The following is a 23,154-nucleotide window of genomic DNA, read 5'->3' as shown; positions in this document are numbered from 1 at the left end:
AGAGATCGAGACCAGCCTGGCCAACATGGTGAAACCCCGCCTCTACTAAAAATACAAAAATTAGCCGGGCATGGTGGCACAAACCTGTAATCCCAGCTACTCGAGAGGCTGAGGCAGGAGAATCACTTGAACCTGGGAGGCGGAGGTTGCAGTGAGCCGAGATCATGCCATTGCACTCCAGCCTGGCGACATAGTGAGACTCTGTCTCAAAAAAAAAAAAAAAAGTAAAAAAAAAATGATGCAGCCGGGCGCGGTGGCTCATGCCTGTAATCCCAGCACTTTGGGAGGCCGAGATGGGTGGATCACAAGGTCAGGAGATCAAGACCATCCTGGCTGACATGGTGAAACCCCGTCTCTACTAAAAATACAAAACTAGCTGGGCGAGGTGGTGGGCGCCTGTAGTCCCAGCTACTCGGGAGGCTGAGGCAGGAGAATGGCGTGAACCTGGGAGGCGGAGCTTGCAGTGAGCTGAGATCAAGCCACTGCACTCCAGCCTGGGTGACAGAGCGAGACTCCGTCTCAAAAAAAAAAAAAAATAATAAAAGATGCTTTTTAAATGTCAAGAGGTCAAGACAGGTTGAAAGTAGAAGCAGGGAGGAAAATGCAAAGGGCAAACCTAAGAAAGTCGATGCTACTGTTTAGCATCAGACAAAGCCAACTTCAAGACAAAGAGCATTATAAGAGACAAGGGACACTTTGTGTTGAGAAAAAGGCCCTGCACCGAGACGAGGTGACATCTCAGCGCCTATACACCCACACTCAGCTCCAGAGCTTCAAAGCTCATGAAGCAAAACTGGCAGAGACAAAGAAACAGGCATGTTTGCAATCACAGTTAAAGATTTTAAGAGCCTTCTCTGCGTAACTGTTAAAAAAAACTAGACCAAAAAATCGGTAAGGATATTAAAGACTGGAACCACGTCCACTGACCTGGGTCAGGCTGACGGAAGGCTCCACCCCACAACTGCGGAACACACGCTCCTTTCAAGTCCATGTGGTGCACTCCCCGACACACGCCATGTGCTGGGCCAAAAACAAGCCTCCATAAATTTCTAAACACTGCAATTGCACTGCGTGCATTCACTGACAACAGAATTAAGCTAGATTAAAGATATAGCTACAAAATCAACGAATATTTGGAAATTAACACACCCCCCCCAAGGAACCAACGGATCAAAGAGGAAATCACAATATTTGAACTGAATTAAAATGAAGACACAATAAATCAAAGCTTATGGGACTGAGCCACACGGAAGGTGGCCAGGCTGGGAGTTGAATTCTCAGCAGCCCAGGGAAGTGGCAGGCCCTAGATCCGAGACCCAGCAGCTGCTGCTGCTGAGAGAACAGCCCCTCGGCATCCAGGCCCGTGCACTCCGAGGCCACCAGCACAGCCACCAAGAAGCCCCTGCCCGAGGAATCCCTAAAGGATGTGCTTTTTGGCTTCCAGAAGGAGGGCTTGAGATGTAAGAATGCCCAGGGCTTGAGATGTAAGAATGCTCACACATGAAATGCAATTATCGACGTGAGAACTGGTTCCGTAAGAGATGTGTCTACACCTGGAGGGCCAGGAAGGTTGGAGGTAAAATGATTAAAATATAAGGCTATAAAGGGAAGTAGCGACCAAAAGAAACCTGGATTGAGCCATATTAATAGTTGGAAAAATAGGCTTTGGGGCAATTGTCCTTTCTAGAGATGATGAGGGGGAATGAAGAGAAGACCTCACTCACTAGGGAAATACCGTTTTAAACAGCTTCAAAGTGCATAAAACAAACACAGGCTCCCAGCAAAAGGGAACTGGACAGGCCTCTCTGCACTTGCTGGGGACCCTGGTCACCTGCAGGATGACTTAAAGGCCTAAGAATCAGTAGACACATGGGCCTGGCACTCACGTGTGCAGCGGGGCATCTGACAACCAGCAGCTCCTCCCTGGCACATGTGCAGTGCTTATGAAAACTGGACGGCCCTGCATTTCAAAGAACTGATATCATTCAGACCTTGTTCCCAGACCACAATGTTAATTAAGTTAGAAATTAAAAACTAAAAACTGGGGGGAAAAAATCAAACATTCAGAACCATAAAAACATTCTAATTAACTCAGCAGCCAGAGAACAAATAAAAATGGGGTCTTTGTGTCAAATGAGGAACATGGAAAAAAAATAATAAAAATGGGGTCTGCCTGGAAGTGAGGGGAGGAAGACAATGTCTTCTTGCACCAGGGAGCCCAGCTGGGTGGTCACCTGTGGAAACAGGCTCCATATGGGGCAGGCAAGGGAAGGCTGAGTGCCGATGGGCTGTGCACCTGACCCTAGGCAGGGCAGCAGATGCAACCCAGGGGACATGGGATGGAGGGAGAGCATGGCAAGGACAGAAATGATGAACAGAAAGACAGAAGTGCTCAAGGACAAACACATACAAGACTGATCAGGAATAAAGCAGGGACAGAGCTTTGAATGCGGCAGAAATTTAAACAATCATCACAAGCAGTCCAAAAAAGGTCACTAGGAATATAACCTTGAGGATTTGTATGCCCACACATTCCTAGAAAAATTCCCCAAATCAGGAAACCTAAATTAGTCCACAAAGAAAACAACCCAGGCAGAGAAAATAACTGCCCAGTAATGGTGCAGGTGAAGACCAACCTACAGTCACTCACAATCCCCCACCTCCACCACCCAAATGTGTCCATCCATTGGGAGAAGAGGGGTTGCTCCCCACCAGCTGCCTGAGCCCGGGTCTCCTGTCACTAGGCAGGTGGTGGGAGAGGAAGACCCAAGTCAGTCTGTGGCTCTGGGCAGTTCCGGCCCAGCCCAGTGGAGTGGGCAGAGCATATGTCACACGTGGGGGGCGCTCGTGGTGATTTCAGGACTTTTCCCTGAGATCCAGGGACAGACTGAGGATTTTAGTTGTTTTAATGTTTAAGAAAACTCCAACAATGCAATGAACAGGTTCAAGAAGAAAACCTGTATGAGTCAGAGAGATACAGTGAGAGCATTTGGTGACATCAGGCACCCATTCAAGACCCAGATTCTTTCCCCAGGAGAGGTGGAAGGAGCCTTGCCTGGCGAGGAGATGCCACCAAACAGCCCACAGCCCTCAGCCCGGCCTGGGATACCACTGCCTGCGCCCCCTACGCTGCTCTAGGCTCCTGGTCAGTGAGGTCGGCGCCTCGCCATGCCCTCTCAGCCATCTTGCCCTCCTACCTCAACACCAGCTTGTCTCTCAAGGCCAAGCCCTTGCAGGCCCATCGTCCTGCCCTTTCAAGGCATCTCCAGGGCCCAGGTCCCCCTGTTCATGGACTTACCAAGGCCTGCAGCCCTGACCCTTCTCATGGCCCCTCCCCTCCCACCCCCCACTGTAACCAGCACAGTCCCAGCACATCCCAGATGCTCTGCCTGTCCTCTACCTCTCTTGCCTGGCAGACCTTGGCTCTAGGGGTCTTGGCAGCGTCCTCCTTGTGCTGAACGTGCTGCAGCATGACACACAGCCACTGGTTGGCAACCACAAGCCCAGGCTGGCCTCAGTGTGCAGAGCACCCGGCCTCAGGGCTGCCTCCCCTCCCTCCACACCAGCCCCTGCCTCCCCACTTGGCTCCCTGTGACCCGGCTGAGGGGCCATCAAGGGCAGCACCTGCTGTGCAGGGCCGTGGGGGGATGCTGGCATGTACATGTCACGCACGTGGGGTTCACCGCCTGTGCTTGCAGACCCAGGAGCCTCTCCCTACTCTCGGGGACCAGAACACAGTGGCCCAGGGAGGGAACTGGTGGCTGGGAACAAGAACAGGAGGCTGATTTGATGCCATCGTCATCGTCACCCGTTTCTCTCCTATGACCTCTGCCCTAAGTCAGTGGTAGAGAACAAACACCGGGCCCCACGCCGTGGCCCTCACTGGAAGCCACTGGAGCCTGCTCGGGGCCCTCTTGATAGGAATTTGCTGGAAGGTCCTTCCCAGGGAGAAAAGAGCTGCTGAATGCCTGGAGCCACTAGGCACGCGGGGAGGTTTCCGTAGGGGTCCTGACTGGGTGTCTTCACCTGTGGGAAGCTGAGATGCCCAGTTCCTCCTGCCCAGCAGCCTGGCTGTGCCTACCCACCAGCCAGGCGGCCACTGCCTGCAGGGACAGGAACGACCCCACACCCACCTCAGCCATTCTCAGAAAGCAGTGACAGCATCAAGGTAAAGAAAACCAGGTGCAAGGACCAGCTTCCCGCAGGAAATGAGGACGATGCAGGAAGCCCGGTGGGGCCTCCTGGAGAAAGTCTAGGGCCTGCTCCAGCCCTGTGTTCCTGAAGAAGAGGACTGGTCCTGGCCCTGCAGTGATGGCAGCCAGGTCCCTGTACTACTGTGCTCCTGATGGCAGGTGGGACCATGCCCATGCCCTGCACAAGCCTCTCCTCCTGATGCGATGCACGGGGAGCTGACCCAGGGCCCTCTGGCCTCCCTCCTGGCTGCCCAGCAGCTCTGCTACTGCCCTCTAAAGGGCAGCCTCTGGCAGACAGCGGCAGCAGCCACCACTGCTGTGCAGATGGGAGCGCAGCTGGGACACCTGGCCCTGTCTCATGGGAGAGCCACGGTTGGTCCACTTCCCAGGCCAGGGCTGTCTGGAGTAGGGGAGCCTCATTATTACTTAAAGGCCTCAGAATATGGCTGGCTGTAAATCAGTCCCCACTTCAAGGCTGTGGGCGCTACCCCAAATGTGGGAGGGAGAGGGCCTGCATACCACCTGTATCTGATGACAACGCAGGCTCTAACTGCGACGGCTCATGAGAAAGCCACCTTAGCAAGGCAGGGCTTCAGTTGCCACTTGCCTCCAAGGCACCCTCAGGTGGCATCCTGATGTGGGCAGCCTCCTCATCACCACCGCGGCCCCTGGCCAAGCCCCAGCCTGGACCTGGCCCTTCCAGGAAGGCTCTCTGGCCACCAGTGTCTCTCATAGCGCATGACCTCAGGTGCCAGGAATGCGTGGCGCGGCCAGGCCACCATCTGGTTCCGATTACCCATGCTCTGCTCCGGGAACCTCACTCGCGTCTCCGCTCCCAGCACCCGCTGGGGGGAGACTGATCTTGGCTTATCAGAGGCTTCGGCGGGAGGGTGCGAGGGACACACAGCCGCGCCCGTGTGGCTCTTGGCCGAGGAGTCACAGTGCAGGCGGTGGGTGAGGACACCTGTGGGTGCTGAGGACCTTCGGTCACCTTGCTTGCTCCCGGCGGCAAGAGCGCTCTCAGGCAGCTCACCTCCGAAAGCGCCCCCAGAGGCTTTCCCTGACGCCTGGGCTTTACAGAACCTGCAGTCTCCAGGGCCTCTAGGATCAATGTTAAGACGTGACATTGGGCAGAGGGTGGCATGTCAGCTTCTCCAGCTCCCTGTCCCCTGTCCCTGGGGTCGCCTGTCCCCTCCCAGGCCTCCTCCTGGCCCATGCAACACAGGGCTCAGTAGGGGAAGCGCGTCTCCTTTGATGTGCACCACAGGCCGATGCCCTGCCCAGCACGCCACAGCCACGCCAACCACTTCCAGTTCCTGGTTCTCCCTTCTGCTCTCACTTTTCAATTCGTTAATACCTGGTCCTCCTTTTGCTTTAACTTTTCATTTCATCAATCTGGTCAAGTCCATCTCTGGACTGGAATGTGCCCCATAAATTACAGTTTTAAGTTCCAGCAGCTGTTTCCCAAGCACGCCAGGAGAGACGAGGCAGATCTGGGCCAGGACGGCAGGAGGGCCCCTTCCCGGGGTCCTGGGCGCAGGGGTGGGGACTGCAGGGAAGAGCCTTCCGGGGGCTCTCAGGGAAGCTGCCTGGGTCTTCAGCCCTTTACTGTCAGACTGGTGAAGGACAAGCTAGTGCCAAGTGAACACTGGACCCCATGGGGGCACCCTGCAGGGTCCCTGCCAGGCTTGAGGAGGAGGGAGGGAGTGGGAGGGAGATACCCCTTCCAGACATGCAGACCCAGCACCCAGAGTGGCTCAGCCTCCCAGCGCCCAGAGCAGCTCAGCTTCTAGCTGCTAAGAATGGGCATCATGATGACTCTCATCCACCCATCACACAGGCCCACTAGGCCTTAGGAGACCCTTCTTCCTGGGGAAACACGAGAAGCTCTGCCGCTTACAGTAGGGACTTGCGTCCCCACCCCCAGGACAGCTGACGGATGGGCAATGGATGGACACAGCTTTCCTGCAAGTCTGCCATGTGCCCGCACAGGTTGGTGATGCCCACAGGGCACTGGGGCCGCTCAGAACCCTGCCCCTCTGTGTATCCTGGTCTCACCAGGGCCCGTCCTTCACAGCTCTACCATATGCTTCAAAGGCTCTGGTGGTGCCTACTCAGGAGTGGGCCTGACGGACCCGAGGAGGTGAGCCCTCCCCGCCCCACAGGGGCCAGGGCTGGGCGAGCATGAGGCACAGCAGGCTTGCTGGGGCTGCTGGCAAGTCTGCCCTGCCTGGGGGCCCAAGGGATGCCTTCCCTGTGGCCTCCTGTCATACAGACAGCCTGGACCACAGCCCCACAGAGAAGGGCAGCCCCAGGACCTGTCCTCAGTGAGGCTGGGAGCTGCTGCTTCTGCCAGTAGCCACCTCACGGGACATGCAGCTCCCCCTGGAGGCCCTTCACCCACGAGACGGGGCAATCAGGCCACTCGCTGGCTGTGGGTAACTCTCAGGCTTCCAAGGCTTCTGGTGAATGGGGGCTCCTTGTCCACCCCCCAGAAGCCAGGATGTACCCAGGCCACACCCAGCACCTCATCCCCCATGGTCTTTGCAGCCCCAAGACCTGCACCAGAGTGAGACCTGGACAGGAGGCTCCCCTTGCTCCCACCAGCCTGACCCAATCCCTCCCATCCCAAATGGGGCCACATGTGTAGGCCAGGCCACCCTGTGTTGAGCCCTGGAGCCACAGGCTCAGACAGGGACACCACGGTCCCCCTTGAGCCACGCCAGCCAGGAGAGCCCAGGAGACACCACGAGAATATCTTTGGCAACCGCCAGGCGGCCCTGAGGCCTCCCTGCCTTCCTGCTGGGCTTTCCCACTGCCCGTGAGCAACAGCCTCCCTCGGGCCAGCTCCAGACCACCACGGGGGCCACAGCTCCTTGCAGTTTTCCACACTGGTGGTTTTTTTTTTTGTTTTTTTTTTTCTGATTAATCAGTTCCTTACTGACCAAATTCCTCTGAGTTTTCACAAAGGGGTTTGAGTATTCCTGGACTCTGCGTGCCTTTCTCTAGATGGACAAGATGTAATGGCATGAACCCGAGGTCTGGGCGAAACCCAAACCATGTGAACACTGCCAGCGCCCACGCCCCTTTCTTCCTGCACCAGCCATGGACAGCCCCCCTGCACCCGCCTCCAAGTGATTAATTAGCCAGGGATCTGCAACAACTCCTCTTCATGCCTAAATATTGTTTCAGCCTATCAGACTGTTAGTGCAGAGCAGGATAAATGAGGCCCAGGGCCTGGCGCACTGACCTGCAGGGCCTGCTGCCCGTCCAGGCTCCAGACAGCCAGCACCTTCCCCGCGGAGCCCGAGATACCCCTGGCCTTCTGGGAGTCAAAGTCAAGGTCCATGACGGGCTCCTCGTGGCAGGCGACGTGGCTGCACACCTTCTGCTCAGAGACGTCCCACAGGGCCACCGATCCATCCTCATAGCCGGCCAGAAGGAGTGGGCGGGGGTTGCAGTCGGCCTGCGGGGAACAGCAGAGCAGTCAGCTCCTAGAAGGACTCTGACTTCAGTGAGTTTTGGGGGAGAAGGGGCTCTGGAGATCTCCTGCCCCTCCTGCTGGCTGGGGCTGTCTCCCATGTCTTCCACGTGGCTCCCACAGCTCAGAAGCTCTGCACCTCCAGTGCCCTCCTGTACAGCCCCTGGATGGCTGATGCTGTCAGCATGGGACTGGCACGGCTGCCCTTAGGGCAACCCAAGGACATAGGGGCAGAGGGCACAGAGCTGAGCCCGAGGCCTCCCACTGCTGTACCACTTCTCACCAGCCCTGCAACCTGCATGTGCCCATCCTGGGTTCTGCCCAAAGGGGTGATGCTGGGCACTCACCAGCCACTGTGAGTGCTGCCAACCCTCTCCACCTCTCCCATGCACAGGGACCTGTCCTCCTGCCTCCTTTCCCCAGGCCTAAGATGTGTGGCCACTGCTCACTGGGGCTGGTCACCTGTCTAGAGCCGCCAGCCAGAAGAAACCATGAGCTCCATCTCCATGAAAAATGAACTCTCTGTGCTTTGTCAATGTGGCTGCTGAAGCCCCCACCCCTGAAGCCTGGCGCGAGCTGCCCGAGCTCTTGTGATGAATGAGGGCGCGGGTCAGAGGGCTCTGAGCCCTGGGCAGACGCCTCGTTTGTTAAGCCTCTGGAATAATTGCAGGAGGAGAGCGCTGCAGGATTCCGCATCACCCTGGGGACACAGCCGTCAGTCCCCGGCACCAAGAATGACAGCCCAGAGAAACCTGGCATGGCTGAGCAAGGAGACCTGGGGGAGCCGGAAGGCACCAGGGGGTGTACCTAACAAAGGGATGCTGAGTCCTCAAACAGCGCAAGGACCAGGGCTCCCGGGAACCGGGGGAGCCAGGCCCGGAGCCCGAGGCCAACTGCCCTGACCTGGAGGGGATGGCCAGGCCAGGGACAGAAGGACAGTCACTGTGCCCTGCAGGATGTGGGCATGTGAACGCGAGGCCAGAGCTGGTCCAGTGGTCTTCATACATGTCCCTGGAAAAGACTTGTAAAACTGCTGGGTTCTTTTTTTTTTTTTTTTTTGAGACAGAGTCTTGCTCTGTCGCCCAGGCTGGAGTGCAGTGGCCAGATCTCAGCTCACTGCAAGCTCCACCTCCCGGGTTTACGCCATTCTCCTGCCTCAGCCTCCCGAGTAGCTGGGACTACAGGCGCCCGCCACCTCGCCCGGCTAGCTTTTTGTATTTTTTAGTAGAGACGGGGTTTCACTGTGTTAGCCAGGATGGTCTCGAACTCCTGACCTCGTGATCCGCCCGTCTCAGCCTCCCAAAGTGCTGGGATTACAGGCTTGAGCCACCGCGCCCGGCCCCAAACCGCTGGGTTCTAATAACAGAGTTCACACAGACGAAACTGAGAAGAGTGAGGCTCCGGGAGGAGGCAAGTGGCAGTCGATGCATCTCCTCCTGGGGCATCTTCTCCCAGGCCTCGTCCCAAGTCACGCCCTGCTGCCAGAGTCCACATTGTCCCTGGGAGGCAGGGCTGCCCCAGGCCCCCGAGTGTACTCAGCGCCCTGCGCCTCCCTGCAGAAGCCCTGGCCATGCTGCTGCGTGTGCTGTTTTATCCCCGGAAGGAGCTCCACGTTGGCACCTTTCAGATCTCCTGCTGGGAAATGAGGCGTGCAGGACCCACAGTACTTTCCTCCTTGACACGGGTGCCACGCCCACTGCACAGGAGCTCCTTGCAGGCAGCCCTGGCTCCCTGGAAGGGCCTCCCCCTGGTAAGCGGTGTATCTGAACTCAGAGTGGGTGAGGGCCAGGCGAGAGCAGCTGGGAACACTCCACATCCCAACCAGGAATGCAGACCAACCCCAGAAGCTGACTCCAAAGACTCTCCCCACTGGACCCGCTCCCCTCAGGCAGCGCTCTGTGGTGGCGCCTGTTCCCAGCCTGCGCCACCCTCCTCCCTGGCACTGTCCTCCACTGCCGGAGCTGAGACTGCCTGGGGCTGCTCCCGTCACTGATGTCCTTCTGGCAGTCTCCGAGCCTAGCGCCTGTGTGAAGCTACTGCCTCTGAGTTCAGATGCCATGGCCAGCACAGGGACTGTGTGTGTGACTGACCTGCCTGCCATGGTGCCACAGGGTGGCTGGAGCAGAAGCCAACCTGGCCTGGAGGGGCTTGCCCTGTGGTTGCCAGCCTCTGCTATGCCCCTGGTCCCTGCAGACCCCAGTGACAGACACCACAGGCAGGGCAGTCCTTTTGTGGCTGGGGCACTTCGGTGCCCACAGCCTTGATGCTGCCTGACCTCTGCTGGGGAGAGGATCTGAAGTCTCCCAGATCTGTTCTTCTCTGCCCTCTCCCTGCCTGCAGATGAGACCTGGAGGCCAGGCCTCACTCTGTACCCCTCCTATTGACTGGCAGCCCCAGAGGGACACAGCAGGTCGAGGGCCGTGGGAAGCCCTCAATGCACCGTACCCCAGGAAGCAGGGCAGGGCTGGTTGGAGGGGCCCTTGCCCTGAGGGCTGTGCCAGTGACTGCCTCAGGCTTGACATAGGTCCTGATCTTTTATATATTAATAACAATTATTCTTATGTTGCAGGTCAGCTGCTTTAAGGAGCAAAATAAGAATATAATAAAGATTAAAAATTTTAAAAAATGTTTAAATAAATAAAAAATAAAAATGAGATTGCCCCCCCCCAAAAAAAAAGTAAAGAAAAGAAAACTCTCAGTGTTTCAGAAAAAAAAATAGCAAGTCAAGCCACTGTGCCACAATTGGATTGACAAATTATAACCCGACCCTCAGGCTTGGGGATGGAAAAGGGAACATGTGGAGTTAATGTCGGCTTTTCTTAGCGGAATGCTTCACGCTGGATCTCCATCACCAACAGAAACGCGATTTGTCCTCTGTCAACTACATTAATTACCTTAACAAGTTTGTACATCCCTTTCTATGCATTTTTCTGTTGGAATTTTACATGATTGTGCAATGACCCACGTTTCCCAAGGGGTGGAACAGGAGCGGTGCAGCCTCGGACACCCTTTCCCAGGATCTGGACGTCCTGCCCACTGCCTGTAGGGTTCCAGCCTTGGGGGGCGTTTTTCCTCCCAGCAGAATCCCTGTCAAGCCCTTGGAGGAGGCTTGTCTGGGCACATGGAGGCCAATGACCCAGGCTCCGCTGCAGTCCCTGTGGCCGGGCTGTGAACCTGCTGGCACCGAGTTTCATCATCCCAGGTGAGCCCCCCGGAAGCTGCCCTGCCTCCCGTGAGGGCTTCTCCCCAAAAGGCCACAGCCACAGAAGTAGCACCGCAGGATCAGCCCACGGGAGACCCCAAATTCCAAGTGAACTTTCTCAGTCAAGAAACCATAGGGGAAAGCTGACTGCAGTAAGGGGCGCCCGCTTTCTGGTAACATGGAAAAAGAGAAAAGCTGGGGGCAGGGCCTCTGGGAGTGCCCGTCCTGGTGGGCCTTGCAGGGTACGCAGACGCCCACCAACTGCACAGGCCCGTCCAGTCTCGCTCTCATGAGGAGGTCAAAGAGGCAGTGAACCAGAGCCACCTCCTGGTAAAGGCCCAGCCCAGGGCAGTTCTCAGAGTCGAACAGAAAAGGAAGGTGCCTGGGCTGGGCGCGGTGGCTCACGCCTGTAATCCCAGCACTTTGGGAGGCCAAGGCGGGTAGATCACGAGGTCAGGAGATCGAGACCATCCTGGCTGACATAGTGAAACCCTGTCTCTACTAAAAATACAAAAAATTAGCTGGGCGTGGTGCCGGGCGCCTGTAGTCTCAGCTACTCGGGAGGCTGAGGCAAAAGAGTGGAGTGAACCTAGGAGGTGGAGCTTGCAGTGAGCCGAGATGGCACCACTGTACTCCAGCCTGGGTGACAGAGCGAGACTCCATCTCAAAAAAAAAAAAGAAAAGGAGGGTGCCTGGCATGACCTAGGGCCCCGGGAAGGGTGCTGCCGGTGACCCCTTACCATGGGCTTCTGAGGCAGCTCAGGGCTAAAGGGGCTCTTTGCAAGTGAATGCATGGGACCACCTGCTCTGCAGCCCTAGACATGAGCAGCCCCGAGGAGGGCAGCTACACTTGGCCTGGAGGGTGATGAGGGAGGAGGCTGGCCTCAAGGAAGCTGTGCTGCATGGAGGCAGCTGGCCCAGAAGAGTCCCTCCCAGCAATCCCGACCTGGGCCCCGGCTGATGCCTTCCAACCCTGTCTAACCACAAAGAACGGTTGAGAAGGAAGGAAGTGTTCATGGATCTGAAATTCCAAGTGTGGCCTCAGGGAATGTCATTGTTGTTAAGTCCACTCCTGCCTCTAAGAGGCAAAGAAGTAACAAAAATTAATTCCAAGCAAAGCGGGGACATGTAGGCTTGCTGTAGTTAGTCAGCGTGGCCCGCCCTGCCCTAAGCAGGGCCCAAGTACTGAGGCGCTGGCAGACACCATTGTCCCCTCCTCACTGCTCACTGGAGGGCACCACCAGCTGTGGGATGAGCCCACCCGAGCCTGCAAAGGACAAGGACCTGCTGCCATTGCTGCTGGCTGAAGCCAGGCCTCTCCTGAGATGCTGACGGGAGGCCCCTTGCAGCAGCGGGAAGCAGAGGGCCATGGGGACACTGAGGAGGCTGCACAGGTTCCCTGCGGTGGGGGGTGGGGGGAGTTGCCAAAGTGGCTTGACGATAAATCAGATCCTGAATGGAGCATGACTCATGGCCGTGGGCGTGGCCAGCAGGGCGTGGCTGGTGCACGCGGGGGCCTTACCTGCCACAGCCGCAGGCACATGGGCATGCCTAGCTTGGCTTCTGCCTTCGGCTTCAGGGCGCACACTGACGTCTTGGATGGCATCTCCAGAATCTGAACCTGACAGTAAGAAAACAAGTTGATTTGGGCCGTTGCCAAGTCGAGTCTGCACTATACAAACAAGAGACTCTTAAGGCGATTAACCAGAGCTGCTGTGAGTTTCTGTCTGCGCCCCTCCCTGTGGTCACCTGGGAGTCCAGGCTCCTAATTAGGCTGCATGCACCCTTGCAAAATGCTTGCACCATTCCCAGGTCACCGCCTGGCAGCTGCCCCGGCCTCTCCCGATGTTACTGCGCAGGCTGAGCAGGGGGATGGTTCCCTGGCCCCTGACAGAGCCCGCTGATTCTCTTTCCTTCCTGGTGCAGGCTTTACATACAAACCACTATGAGTGATCTCGGGCATAGCCATGGTTCTAAGACTTGCCTAGGAGCACCTAGGGACTTGCCACCCACTTGAGAAATGAATGTGATGTGCCTCTTCTGAGGGCAGCTCCTGGAAACCTGGCTCCCCCAGCACCCCGGTGTGCCCTGTGCATCAAGGCTGCATTCCAGGTCCCCTGAACACAGGCCAGGGCCCTCCTACACCTGGGCTGGGAGATGTGCCGTGCTGGCTTGTGGGGTGCAGGTCTGCTGATCACCCATCTCCTGAACAGCCAGGTCAGGGGATGGCCAAGGCCACAAGCAGCAGACTGCCAGGTGGTTCTGCTGGAATCCAGGTCTGCCTGCACCCTCTGCCCTCACTCTGGGAACTGGGGAGGCTCAGTCATCCCTGAACTTCCCCAGGTGCGAGCGAGAGCAGCTCACTGGCCCCTGACAGAGCCTGCCAATTCTCTCTCCTCTGTCTGCTTCTCCTTCCTGGTGCACGTTTTACACAAGAACCACTTGGAATGAGCTACCGATAACATGGCAATAACATCAATGCACAGTCACCTTGGGCAGAGCCTGGCATACATGGGGCATCACCCAGTTTACACACAAGGAGTCCGAGCCCCAGAGGCTGGGGGCTCTGAATAGGCAGAAATCATACCAGTTGGTCCAGTGGTCTCTGGCCTCTCTATTCTCCAGAGCCAGGCAGGGGGATTGTGTCTTAGGGGCCTGTGCCTGTGTGGGTGAGAAGCTTGCTGCCCTCACTAACCCACACAGAACAGGCCCAGGACCCCAAGTCTGAATCCTAGATCGCCACAGGCATGCTGGGGGTGTGCGAGGTCACCTCCGGGCGGGGCAGAGAGCTAGGCCCACAGCCCAGTCCTTCTAGCTACAGAGTTCTGCTGAGGCGCCCACCTCCAGTACACGGACCAGGGCCACGGCACTTCCTGGGCCAGCTGCTCTCGCCAGGGGCCCCCACAGCAGCTCAGCCTCTGACAGCAGGGCTTCTACTCCACTCAGCACCAGGAGCTCAGCCTGGAACATAGGGCTTCTGCCCCACTCAGTACCAGGGATGGCTCACAGATCTAGGCCCCACACAAATGCATGCACACACACATGCATGGGTAACATGTACACACCTGCACACACAAATAGAGCCTCCTGCCTGTCAAGCCCAGAAACCAGGGGCCTCAGGGTGAGCCAACCATCTGACGGAAGAGGTCCCCGGGGAACAAAGAGAGCAACACAATGAAGGGGGCAAAAAAGAACTCAGTAATGGGAGAGGTGATTATAGTCAGGAACCAAGAGGCTCAGTGATGGTAAGACCAGGCCTGTGAGCTCTGGGGAAGGTGGTCAAGCCTGAACTCCAAAGCCAGCCAAAACGGTAAGCAGGAGGGTAAAACAGAGGTCTCCGTGGACACCAAAGATTCCTTGTGGAAAAACCGCTCAAGGAGAAGCTCTAGCAACATGGAAATACAGGAACAAGGACGTCCAAAAACCAAGACGAGGTGCCACTGAGCCTGGCACAGAAGAACATGGAGAACCCAGGAGAAGCCAGGGCGGGCTTAGCCGTTCTTTGTCTTCTGCAAGTAACAGCAACTCCAGGACAGGGTTTCTCCTCTTAGGATCAGCATGGCCACTGTGTGAAGAGCTACAGGCACCTGGGTGGCCTGCAGGGACCAGAGTTATGACCCATGTGCCGCCTCCGTGATCCCAGCTAAGGGAGCAGCGGCAAGCTGTCATTGGGTGTTGCCACCATTGTCCCTTTGCTGTTTTCAGGAAGGGTCTGTGAGAGCCACCGTCAGGGCTGTGGGGAGGGTCTGGGAGGGTGTAGACCACACTGTGTGGCTCACTCCCGACATTTCCAAATGATACAGGAGACGGGCAGGGAAGTCCCCTGGCAAGGGCTCCACCCTCGGGCCTGTGCCTACAGACCTAGGTGAGGACAGGCACTCCTGCATTCACACCCAAATGCTGCATTTCCCAAGACCACCCTGGCCCGCCACGCCCCCATTCTGTGCCTATAAAAAACCCCAAGACCCTAGCAAGCAGGGACACAAGCAGCTGGACATTGAGAGGACGCTGAGAGGACGTCGAGGGGACCACGGCGGTGGAAGAGCACCCCGACAGAGGCTGGCATGCTAGCAGGCCATCGACCAGCAGAACGAGGTGGAATCTGGCCGGGCAGTTGGAGGACAGCCCAGGCCACCAAGCGGACCGACTCCAGGAGAAGACCATCTCCCTTCTGGCTCCCCTATCTGCTGAGACCTACTTCTACTCAATAAAACCTTACACTCATTCTCCAAGCCCACGTGTGATCCAATTCTTCCGTTACACCAAGGCAAGAACCCACGATACTGAAAGCCCTCTGTCCTTGCAATAAGGCAAGCGTCTAATTGAGCTGACTAGTACAAGCCACCTATGGACAGCTAAACTGAAAAAGCAGCCTGTAACACACACCCACTGGGGCTTCAGCTGTGAACATTCACCCGACACTGCCGCGGAGCCGGAGCCTCAGCCTGCCTGTCCGTGTGCTCCCCTAGAGGTTTGAGGAGTAGGGCGCTGAGGAAGCAGAACACGCCGCCATCGCATGCCCTGGGAGGGGAGGAACTTTTCCCGTTTCACAACCTGTTTTCTCCATATGAAACTGAGAAGTTTTGTTTTGTTTTAAAGTCAGAGTCTCACTCTGTCACCCAGGCTGGTGCCATCGCGGCTCACTGCAGCCTTGAATTCCTGAGCTCGAGTAACCCTCCCACCTCAGCCTCCCCAGTAGCTGGGACTACAGGTGTGCGGCCACCAGGCTCAGCTAACTTTTTGTAGAGAGGGAGTCTCACTGTGTTGCCCAGGCTGGTCTCGAACTCCTGGGTTCCTCCTGCTTCGGCCTCCTGAGTAGCTGGGACTATGATTTCCTACTTTTTGCACTCTTCTGTGCCAGATTTCTTAAAATAAGATCTGCTCCTCTTGTCGCTATATCAGGAGGATGGGCTAGTTCCAGCAGTTAATGGGGTGGGGAGGTGAGGGACTTAAGCCAGGGGCAGGAGGAGCTGCCCTGAGCACACCTGTGCTTCTGTGGGGTGGGGAGGGCTGTGGAGGAGGCAGGCACTGGCTACACAGCCTACACAGCCATACACAGTCCCCAACAAGGGAGGGCCTGTCTCAATTTGGGCTCAAAAAGACCCCTCTGGGGAGAGTGAGGGGACATCAAGGGCAAATGACTTGAGCAGGCCAGTGAGGACAGGGGCAAAAGATGATGGTGGGGCGCGATGAGGGCAGAACCCAGGGCAGTCCTGATGCCCCACTCTGAGCGCTGCAGGAGGGAGCGGGGGTGGCAGCGCCTTGAACCACATCCTGGGTGCTGGGGAGCAGTGAGCCCTGGACCTGAGCACCAGAGTTACACACCATGTCCACCTGGCCTGGGTCCTCAGCCCGGGGCCGCCCCTGCCTGCGCCTATACTTGGAGCCTCCTACAGACACCCATGAGCTTTCTGTCTGGCACCTGACTGCAACTTTTGTTTCCAGAAGGAAAGATGTTAGGTTTGGGCAAGTGTGGCCACCCAGTCGGCCGAGTGGGGTGGGAGTACGGCTCCCTGGGCGTTGTCTGGGTGGAGGCCAGCGAGGCTTTCTCCCGCCCAGTCCGACAGATTCCAGGTGGGAATGTGGAAAGCAACTGTTTTCCCAGGATGTGCGAGGTCCCCAGACAGGCTGCCCCGGGAAAAGACAGATGCTGCCCCACGGGGAGAGCCAAAAGCCAGGACGAGGGTTAGACAGCCTTGAGCACAGGGGACATGGGGCCGGGGGTAGTGCAGGCTGACCGAGTGCTGGCTGGCGGCCTGGGGGTGGCTGACACCAGCGCATGGAGGACAGCAGGACAAGGGAAAAGCTGACTCAAACTCCTGCGGCATTCCTGTGGGTCTGCAGACCTTGGGTCCCGGGGGAGGAAGCACACCCCTCTTTCTGACATAAATACAACTTGTAACAGGTTTTTGGCAGATTGGCAAGAAAAGTGTATGTAGCTCCTAATTGGTTATTTAAATGCAATGAACAAATAAATGCCTGTTCCTATCTCATTATTTATGTACTGGATTTGCCTGAAGACAGAACGACTCTCCTTGGGCAGAGGCCAAGCCCGACTGTGCGTGGGGGCTGCCCTGCCCAGTACCAGCCCCAAAGACAGCTGGGGCACAGGGAATGGGGAGGACTTGGCAGTGGGCATGGGCAGTAGCCCCCACGTGTGTGACCCCTACTCCATGGTATATCCTCCCCACGCCTTGCCCTCGGGCCACCACACCCCACTCACCAGGCGGGACAGTCACCACTCACAGGCTCTTCTCTGATTTCCCTTCGGCTCCCCCAAGAGGTGAGCCTCCAGCCATGCCTAAGTTCCACCTAACAGTGGCCTCCCTGCTTGGTGACCCCCTCATCCCCCTGGGTGTTCCCTAGCTCACCTTTCTCCTGGGGACTGTGATCACCACCCTGTGCCTGCGCCCACCCATCCCAGCCCTGGTTCTGTGCCCTGAGACACCACCCTCTCTGCAGCCCTGGTTCGGCCCTCCCCAGGCCTCCAACTTCACCAGGGCATTGGTCTCTCTCCCACCGCCTCCTGCCAGCTGCCCCGGACCGTTCCTCCCACTTGGGTCTAAGGTCGTCAGGGCCTGAGCAGTCTCTACCCTGCTGGCCTCGGGCCTCCAGGCTTGGCCATCCCAGCTGCTCTCCTCCATATGCAGAACTGTGCTGGCTGTCAGGCCTCCAAAACACCGGCCCCTCCCCCAACCCCTCCTGATTCTCCCTCTGCCCTAGGAGGATGGCTCATCAGCAGGGCCACCCCGAGGGGCAGGCCCAGGCCTAGCTGGCTGTGCACCAGCCCCAGCCGGTAGAGCTGCCGTCGAGTGGGCAGCTCCATGGGGTCCTGTGGGTGGGCGCAGGCGCCTCCTAACCAAGTGCAGAGGATGAGCACAGCTGTTTGGAGAACATGGGGCCTCAGGTGGGCTGGCTCTCACCTCGTCGCTGCCCTTCCCTGGCACGGCAAGCATCCAGCGCGGCTGGCCCCCGGCCAGGATGCTGCTCCGGCAGAAGCCCACACTCTCCAAGTGCACAGAGTCCACGACAGCGTTCCTGCCCTCCGCCAGGTCCCACAGGCACAGCTTCAGGTCTCGGCCCTGACTGCCAGACAAAGAGGAGACATGCTTGAGACTCCCCTGGACAAGTGTCACATGGCCCCTGCAGCGGAAGGAAGGCAAGGCCACGTTTCCAGAGAGCGGGTGCCGTGAGCTTGGATCACCGAAGGTTGGGAGCCTCAGCTGAGGAAGGGCCTCACCGCTCTGGCATTGACACATGAGCCAGCACCAAAGTGTTCAAGGCCAGGACACGCAGTGGACCAAGGCTGTGGACCGACGGCTGTCCAGCGTGGCCCTGGGGTGGGGGACACCAAGCCTGCAGTGCTGCACAGCACAGACAGCAAACTTCACTGTGTACGTCCTAAAACCAGCAAACGCCCAGGGTGCCAGGCCCCCAGGAAGGACTGCAGACTGTGACAGCACAGACAGCAAACTTCACTGTGTACGTCCTAAAACCAGCAAACGCCCAGGGTGCCAGGCCCCCAGGAAGGACTGCAGACTGTGACAAGGGGGAGAACAGAGGAGAGCCAACCTGAGGCGTTGTGGGGTAGTGCTCATGACTAGATGCTTATGAGGTTGAAGACAAAAATAACTGTGCAAAAACTGCTCCCGTGGGTGAATTAGTTTCTCAGAGGAGTGCAGGTTACAGTTCTGGATCCTCTCCACGCGTACACCTGGTAGAACAAATGAGGAAACCGGGGTGGCTCACGGGCCCGGGGTCTCACCACAGGGAGATGTGACAGAGAGGCACAGGGAGAGATGGCCTGGCAGAGTCAAATTAGGATTGTAAAGTCAAGAAGAGTAACGAGTGGTCAGATGCACAGACAGAAATGAGTGCAGACGGGTGTGTAAGCACAGGTCACCCTGCAACCCAGGCGCCTCCCACTGCTGTCCGCTGAGAACACCACACCTAACCCCAGGTTTTGGTTTCTTATCCTGTTCTCCAAAAACAGGAACCAGGGCTCTGGAGAAATGGCTGACTCTAGGACAGAGTGGAGGAAAACCAAGATGTTAGTCTCAAGCATCCTGTAGTGCCAGGCAGTGAGAAATGCTTCAGAAATAAAATAAGGCTGGGTACAGTGGCTCACGCCTGTACTCAGCACTGTGGGAGGCCGAGGCAGGCGGATAACGTGAGAGGTCAGGAGTTCAAGACCAGGCTGGCCAACATGGTGAAACCTCGTCTCTACTAAAAACACAAAAAGGGCCGGGCGCGGTGGCTCAAGCCTGTAATCCCAGCACTTTGAGAGGCCGAGACGGGTGGATCACGAGGTCAGGAGATCAAGACCATCCTGGCTAACATGGTGAAACCCCGTCTCTACTAAAAAATACAAAAAACTACAAAAAACTAGCCGGGCGTGGTGGCGTGCGCCTGTAATCCCAGCTACTTGGGAGGCTGAGGCATGAGAACTGTTTGAACCTGGGAGGCGGAAGTTGTGGTGATCCAAGATTGAGCCATTGCACTCCAGCCTGGGTGACAAAGCAAGACTCTGTGTCAATAAATAAAAAATAAAATAAAATAAAGACTGGGTGTGGTGGCTCACACCTAAAATCTCAGCACTTTGGGAGGTCAAGGCAGGAGGATTGCTTGAGCCCAGGAGTTCCAGATCAGCCTGGGCAAAACAGTGAGACCCCTATTTCTACAAAAGACACAAAAATTGGCCAGGCCTGCTGGTGCGTGCCTGTAGACCCAGCTACTCAGGAAGCTTCGGTGGGAGGATCGCTTGAGCCTGGGAGTTGGAAGCTGCAGTGAGCCATGATTCAGCCACTGCACTCCAGGAGACCCTGTCTCAAAAAGTAAAATAAAAATAAAAAAGGATCGGGGATGTCAGAAGGACACAGGTTCTGAAGCTGGAACAATCTGAGAAATCAAATACATCATGGTGGTATTAGATTTTAGCTCAAAGAAAGAAATCTGCATGAGCCCATCCTCATGAGTGAATGTGTATTATGTATCAGAAAGAAGGAATAAACCTTCCTTCTAGCTTCTTATATTCCAATTAAAGTAGGAATCTGCCATGGCTGGGAGGGATGAGGGAAACAAGAACACCCCAGTAATAACTAGTGCCGGCAGAGTCCACAGATGGATGCTAAAATCAGCGGCAAAAGTGTAAGGGTCTCAACATATTGCCTAGGCTGGTCTCAAACTCCTCGGCTTAAACGATCCTCCCGCCTCGGCCTCCTGAGTAGCTGTGACTACACTCCCCAGATGTTAGTAATTACTGCAGTGGTGGTAACACAGGGCCACACATCCTTGGCTCTCCTCCCCCCAGGAGGTGGAGCTTCATTTTCCCTTTGCATGTGGACTGCAACTAGTAAGCAAAAGCTATACCTTGACAGTGGAGTCAGGCAGACACTTCCTGCCCCAGTGACCAGAGTTGTCCTCGCCAAGCCATGGGCCATCAGGGACCCATGTGTTCAGCATGGACGCCAGGATGATAGGATGAGAAACCTCACTTCTGTGGGTTTCTTCCGAACACCCATCACCCCAGTCTTAACCTGAGAAAATATCAGACAAACCCAACCTGAGGGGTGTTCTACAAAACATCTGCGCAGTAACTCTTCAAAAGTGTCAGCTAGGTGCGATGACTCAGGCCTGTAATCCCAGCACTTCGGAAGGTGGTGGTGGGAGGATTGCTCGAGCCCAGGAGTTCAAGACCAGCCTGGCTGATATAGTGACACTCCATCTCTACAAAAAAAATTTTTTAATTAGTCAAGCTTGGTGGCGTGTGCCTGCAGTTCCAGCTACTCAGGGGGCTGAGGTAGGAGAATTGCTTGAGCCTGGGAGATTGAGGCTGTGTGAGCTGTGATGATACCACTGCACTCCAGCCTTGGTGACAAAGCAAGACCCTGCCTCAAAAAAAAAAAAAAGACCAAAATGTTGAGGTCACGAAAATAAATGATCACACACCCAGAAGGGACTAAGGAGACGTGACAGCTCAGAGGATCCTGGAGAATAAACGTCATTGGTGGACAAACAGAAGAAATTGAAACAAAGTCTGGGTCCCAGTTATTATCATGCACCCATGTTCTGCCAGAAGGGCTGTGCGGTGTGCGGCGCGGCGTCCATGCCACAGAGAACTCAGCACCACAAAGACTGATCTGGGCAACTCAGTCCCTGTCCAAATCTCCACTGGGGTTTTGGAGAACCTGCCAAACTGATATCAAAATGTACCCGGACATTTGGAGCACAAAGACTCGCACAGCCCCCGGGGCTCTGCTAGGCAGCAAGGCTCAATGTGACACTGCAGGGAGGCCGAGATGGGGGTGTCCTCAGCATGATGAGGGCCAGGGCCAAGGGAGGGGAGATGTGGCTCCACACCACGCTCACAGGGAGGGCATCCATGTGCGCCCTGCGGGGAGCGGAGGACTGACTTGTTTTTCCAGGAACTTTAGCATTTTTTTCTTTGAGACAGTATCTTGATCTGCTGCCCAGGATGGAGTGCAGTGGGGTGATCACAGCTCACTGCAGCCTCAAACTCCCAGGATCAGGTGATCCTCCCACTTCAGCCTCCCAAGTAGCTGGGATGACCAGCCTGTGCCACCACACTCAGCTAATTTTTGTATTTTTTTGTAGAGACGAGATTTCATGATGTTTCCCAAGCTGGTCTTGAACTCTAGGCCCAAGCATACCTCAGCCTCCCTAAGTGCTGGGATTATAGGAGTGAGCCACTGTGCCCAGCTTAACTGTTTTTTTTTTGAGACGGAGTCTTGCTCTGTCCCCCAGGCTGGAGTGCAGTGGCGTGATCTCGGCTCACTGCAAGCTCCGCCTCCTGGGTTCACGCTATTCTCCTGCCTCAGCCTCCCAAGTAGCTGGGACTACAGGCGCCCCTGCCACCACACCTGGCTAATATTTTTGTATTTTCAGTAGAGACGGGGTTTCACCATGTTAGCCAGGATAGTCTCGATCTCCTGACCTCGTGATCCGCCCGCCTCGGCCTCCCAAAGTGCTGGGATTACAGGCTTGAGCCACGGTGCCCAGCCAGCCCAGCTTAACTTTTTATTTTGAATCAGTTTTGAACTCACAGGACAGCTGTGAAAACAGCACGAAGACTCCCTATGCCTCCTGCTGCACTGGCCTGCTTCTCCCGGCCTCTCCCAGCCCGGTGCACACAGGTGAGCCTGTCACCAAGAACCCCGCCTTGTCACCACCACATCCTGACCAAGGGTGAGCCCCAATAGCCTGCAGTCATCCTGGGGTGTCGTGGCCTGTGTGGGGTCTCGCGGGGCACACATTGCATTGCTGTGGGTCCCGGCTGTCTCTGACCCCTGCACCGCCCCTTCTCTCTCCCTGTCTCTGCCTCTCTCTCATGTTCCTGCACTCCTTCCTTCCCTGGTGACGAGGCCCAGGCCCACATTCCTCAGGGGACACCAGATGATGCTGCCTCTCCTCAGTCATCACGCTGCGAGGCACCCGACGTGCCCTGACCACCATTGGGGGTGTCAACCCTGGTCTCCTGGTCAGGACCCATCGTATTCAAAGGCTCATCACCCCAAATTCTGATCATTCATTTTAGTGCTCATATTGGCCTAGGCTAATGGGAGCCCCTGCAGGCTGGCTCAGAATCCTCTGACATGTGGCCATCTGTGAGATGTCCAGACCTAGAATCTGCCATCTCCCAGGAAACCCTCACTCCACCAGGACACACAAGCATTTAGAAGCCAGGACCTGGGTGTCCACCTGCTCACTGCTAGAGCATGCCCTGGCCGCCAGGCCCCTCCATACGCAGGCGAGGCAACACACATACGCCTCCCATGCATGCACACAACACACAATCACACACACCACACACCTCATACACACCTCACATACATACACACCACACAGGCATCTCTCACACACACAACTTCCATACACAAACCTCGCACACACAATACACAGGTTCTTTTGACTTTCCCCTTCCCGTGTTGGTAACTGTCCTCTCTGGGCAGGGGCAACCCTGGCCTCTGTTCTCCTGGAGGTGTTCACTGACATGCTCAACCAGTGAGCCTGCTCGCCTGCTCTCACCAACCTCCTGGCCTCCCAGGCTGCCGCTGCCACACCACTCTCCTGACCCTGCTTCTTTGACTGCCTGGATCCCCTTCCTGCCCCATCCAAGGGGCATTGAGGTGGGGGAAGGCAGGACCGCTGGGTACCCACACGGAAACACAGAGCCTTCACTGCACACCGTAGTGAACTCCAGCTGAACCATGGACCTACAAGGGACAACAGCAAAGCTCCAGGGAGACATGGAGAGAGGT

At 56.5% G+C, this 23,154-nt stretch overlaps 1 protein-coding gene across 2 annotated transcripts in view; it reads right to left on the bottom strand.

Annotated features, from left to right (window-relative positions):
* The window catches only part of GNB1L (guanine nucleotide binding protein (G protein), beta polypeptide 1-like), a 69,797-nt gene that overhangs the window by 6,282 nt on the left and 40,361 nt on the right, over positions 1 to 23,154 (bottom strand). For both annotated transcript variants that reach the window (XM_011958671.1, XM_011958672.1), the window contains exons 5-7: positions 17,800 to 17,962; positions 12,399 to 12,497; positions 7,444 to 7,659 (exon numbers count right to left, since the gene is read on the bottom strand). In XM_011958671.1, coding sequence (XP_011814061.1) covers positions 7,444 to 7,659; positions 12,399 to 12,497; positions 17,800 to 17,962 — 478 coding nt within the window. The remainder of the gene's footprint in view (positions 1 to 7,443; positions 7,660 to 12,398; positions 12,498 to 17,799; positions 17,963 to 23,154) is intronic.

The sequence above is a fragment of the Colobus angolensis genome, unplaced genomic scaffold (assembly GCF_000951035.1).
Source record: "Colobus angolensis palliatus isolate OR3802 unplaced genomic scaffold, Cang.pa_1.0 Scaffold471, whole genome shotgun sequence".
Classification (NCBI taxonomy): Eukaryota; Metazoa; Chordata; class Mammalia; order Primates; family Cercopithecidae; genus Colobus; species Colobus angolensis.
This window is presented reverse-complemented; position numbering and strand designations above follow the sequence as displayed.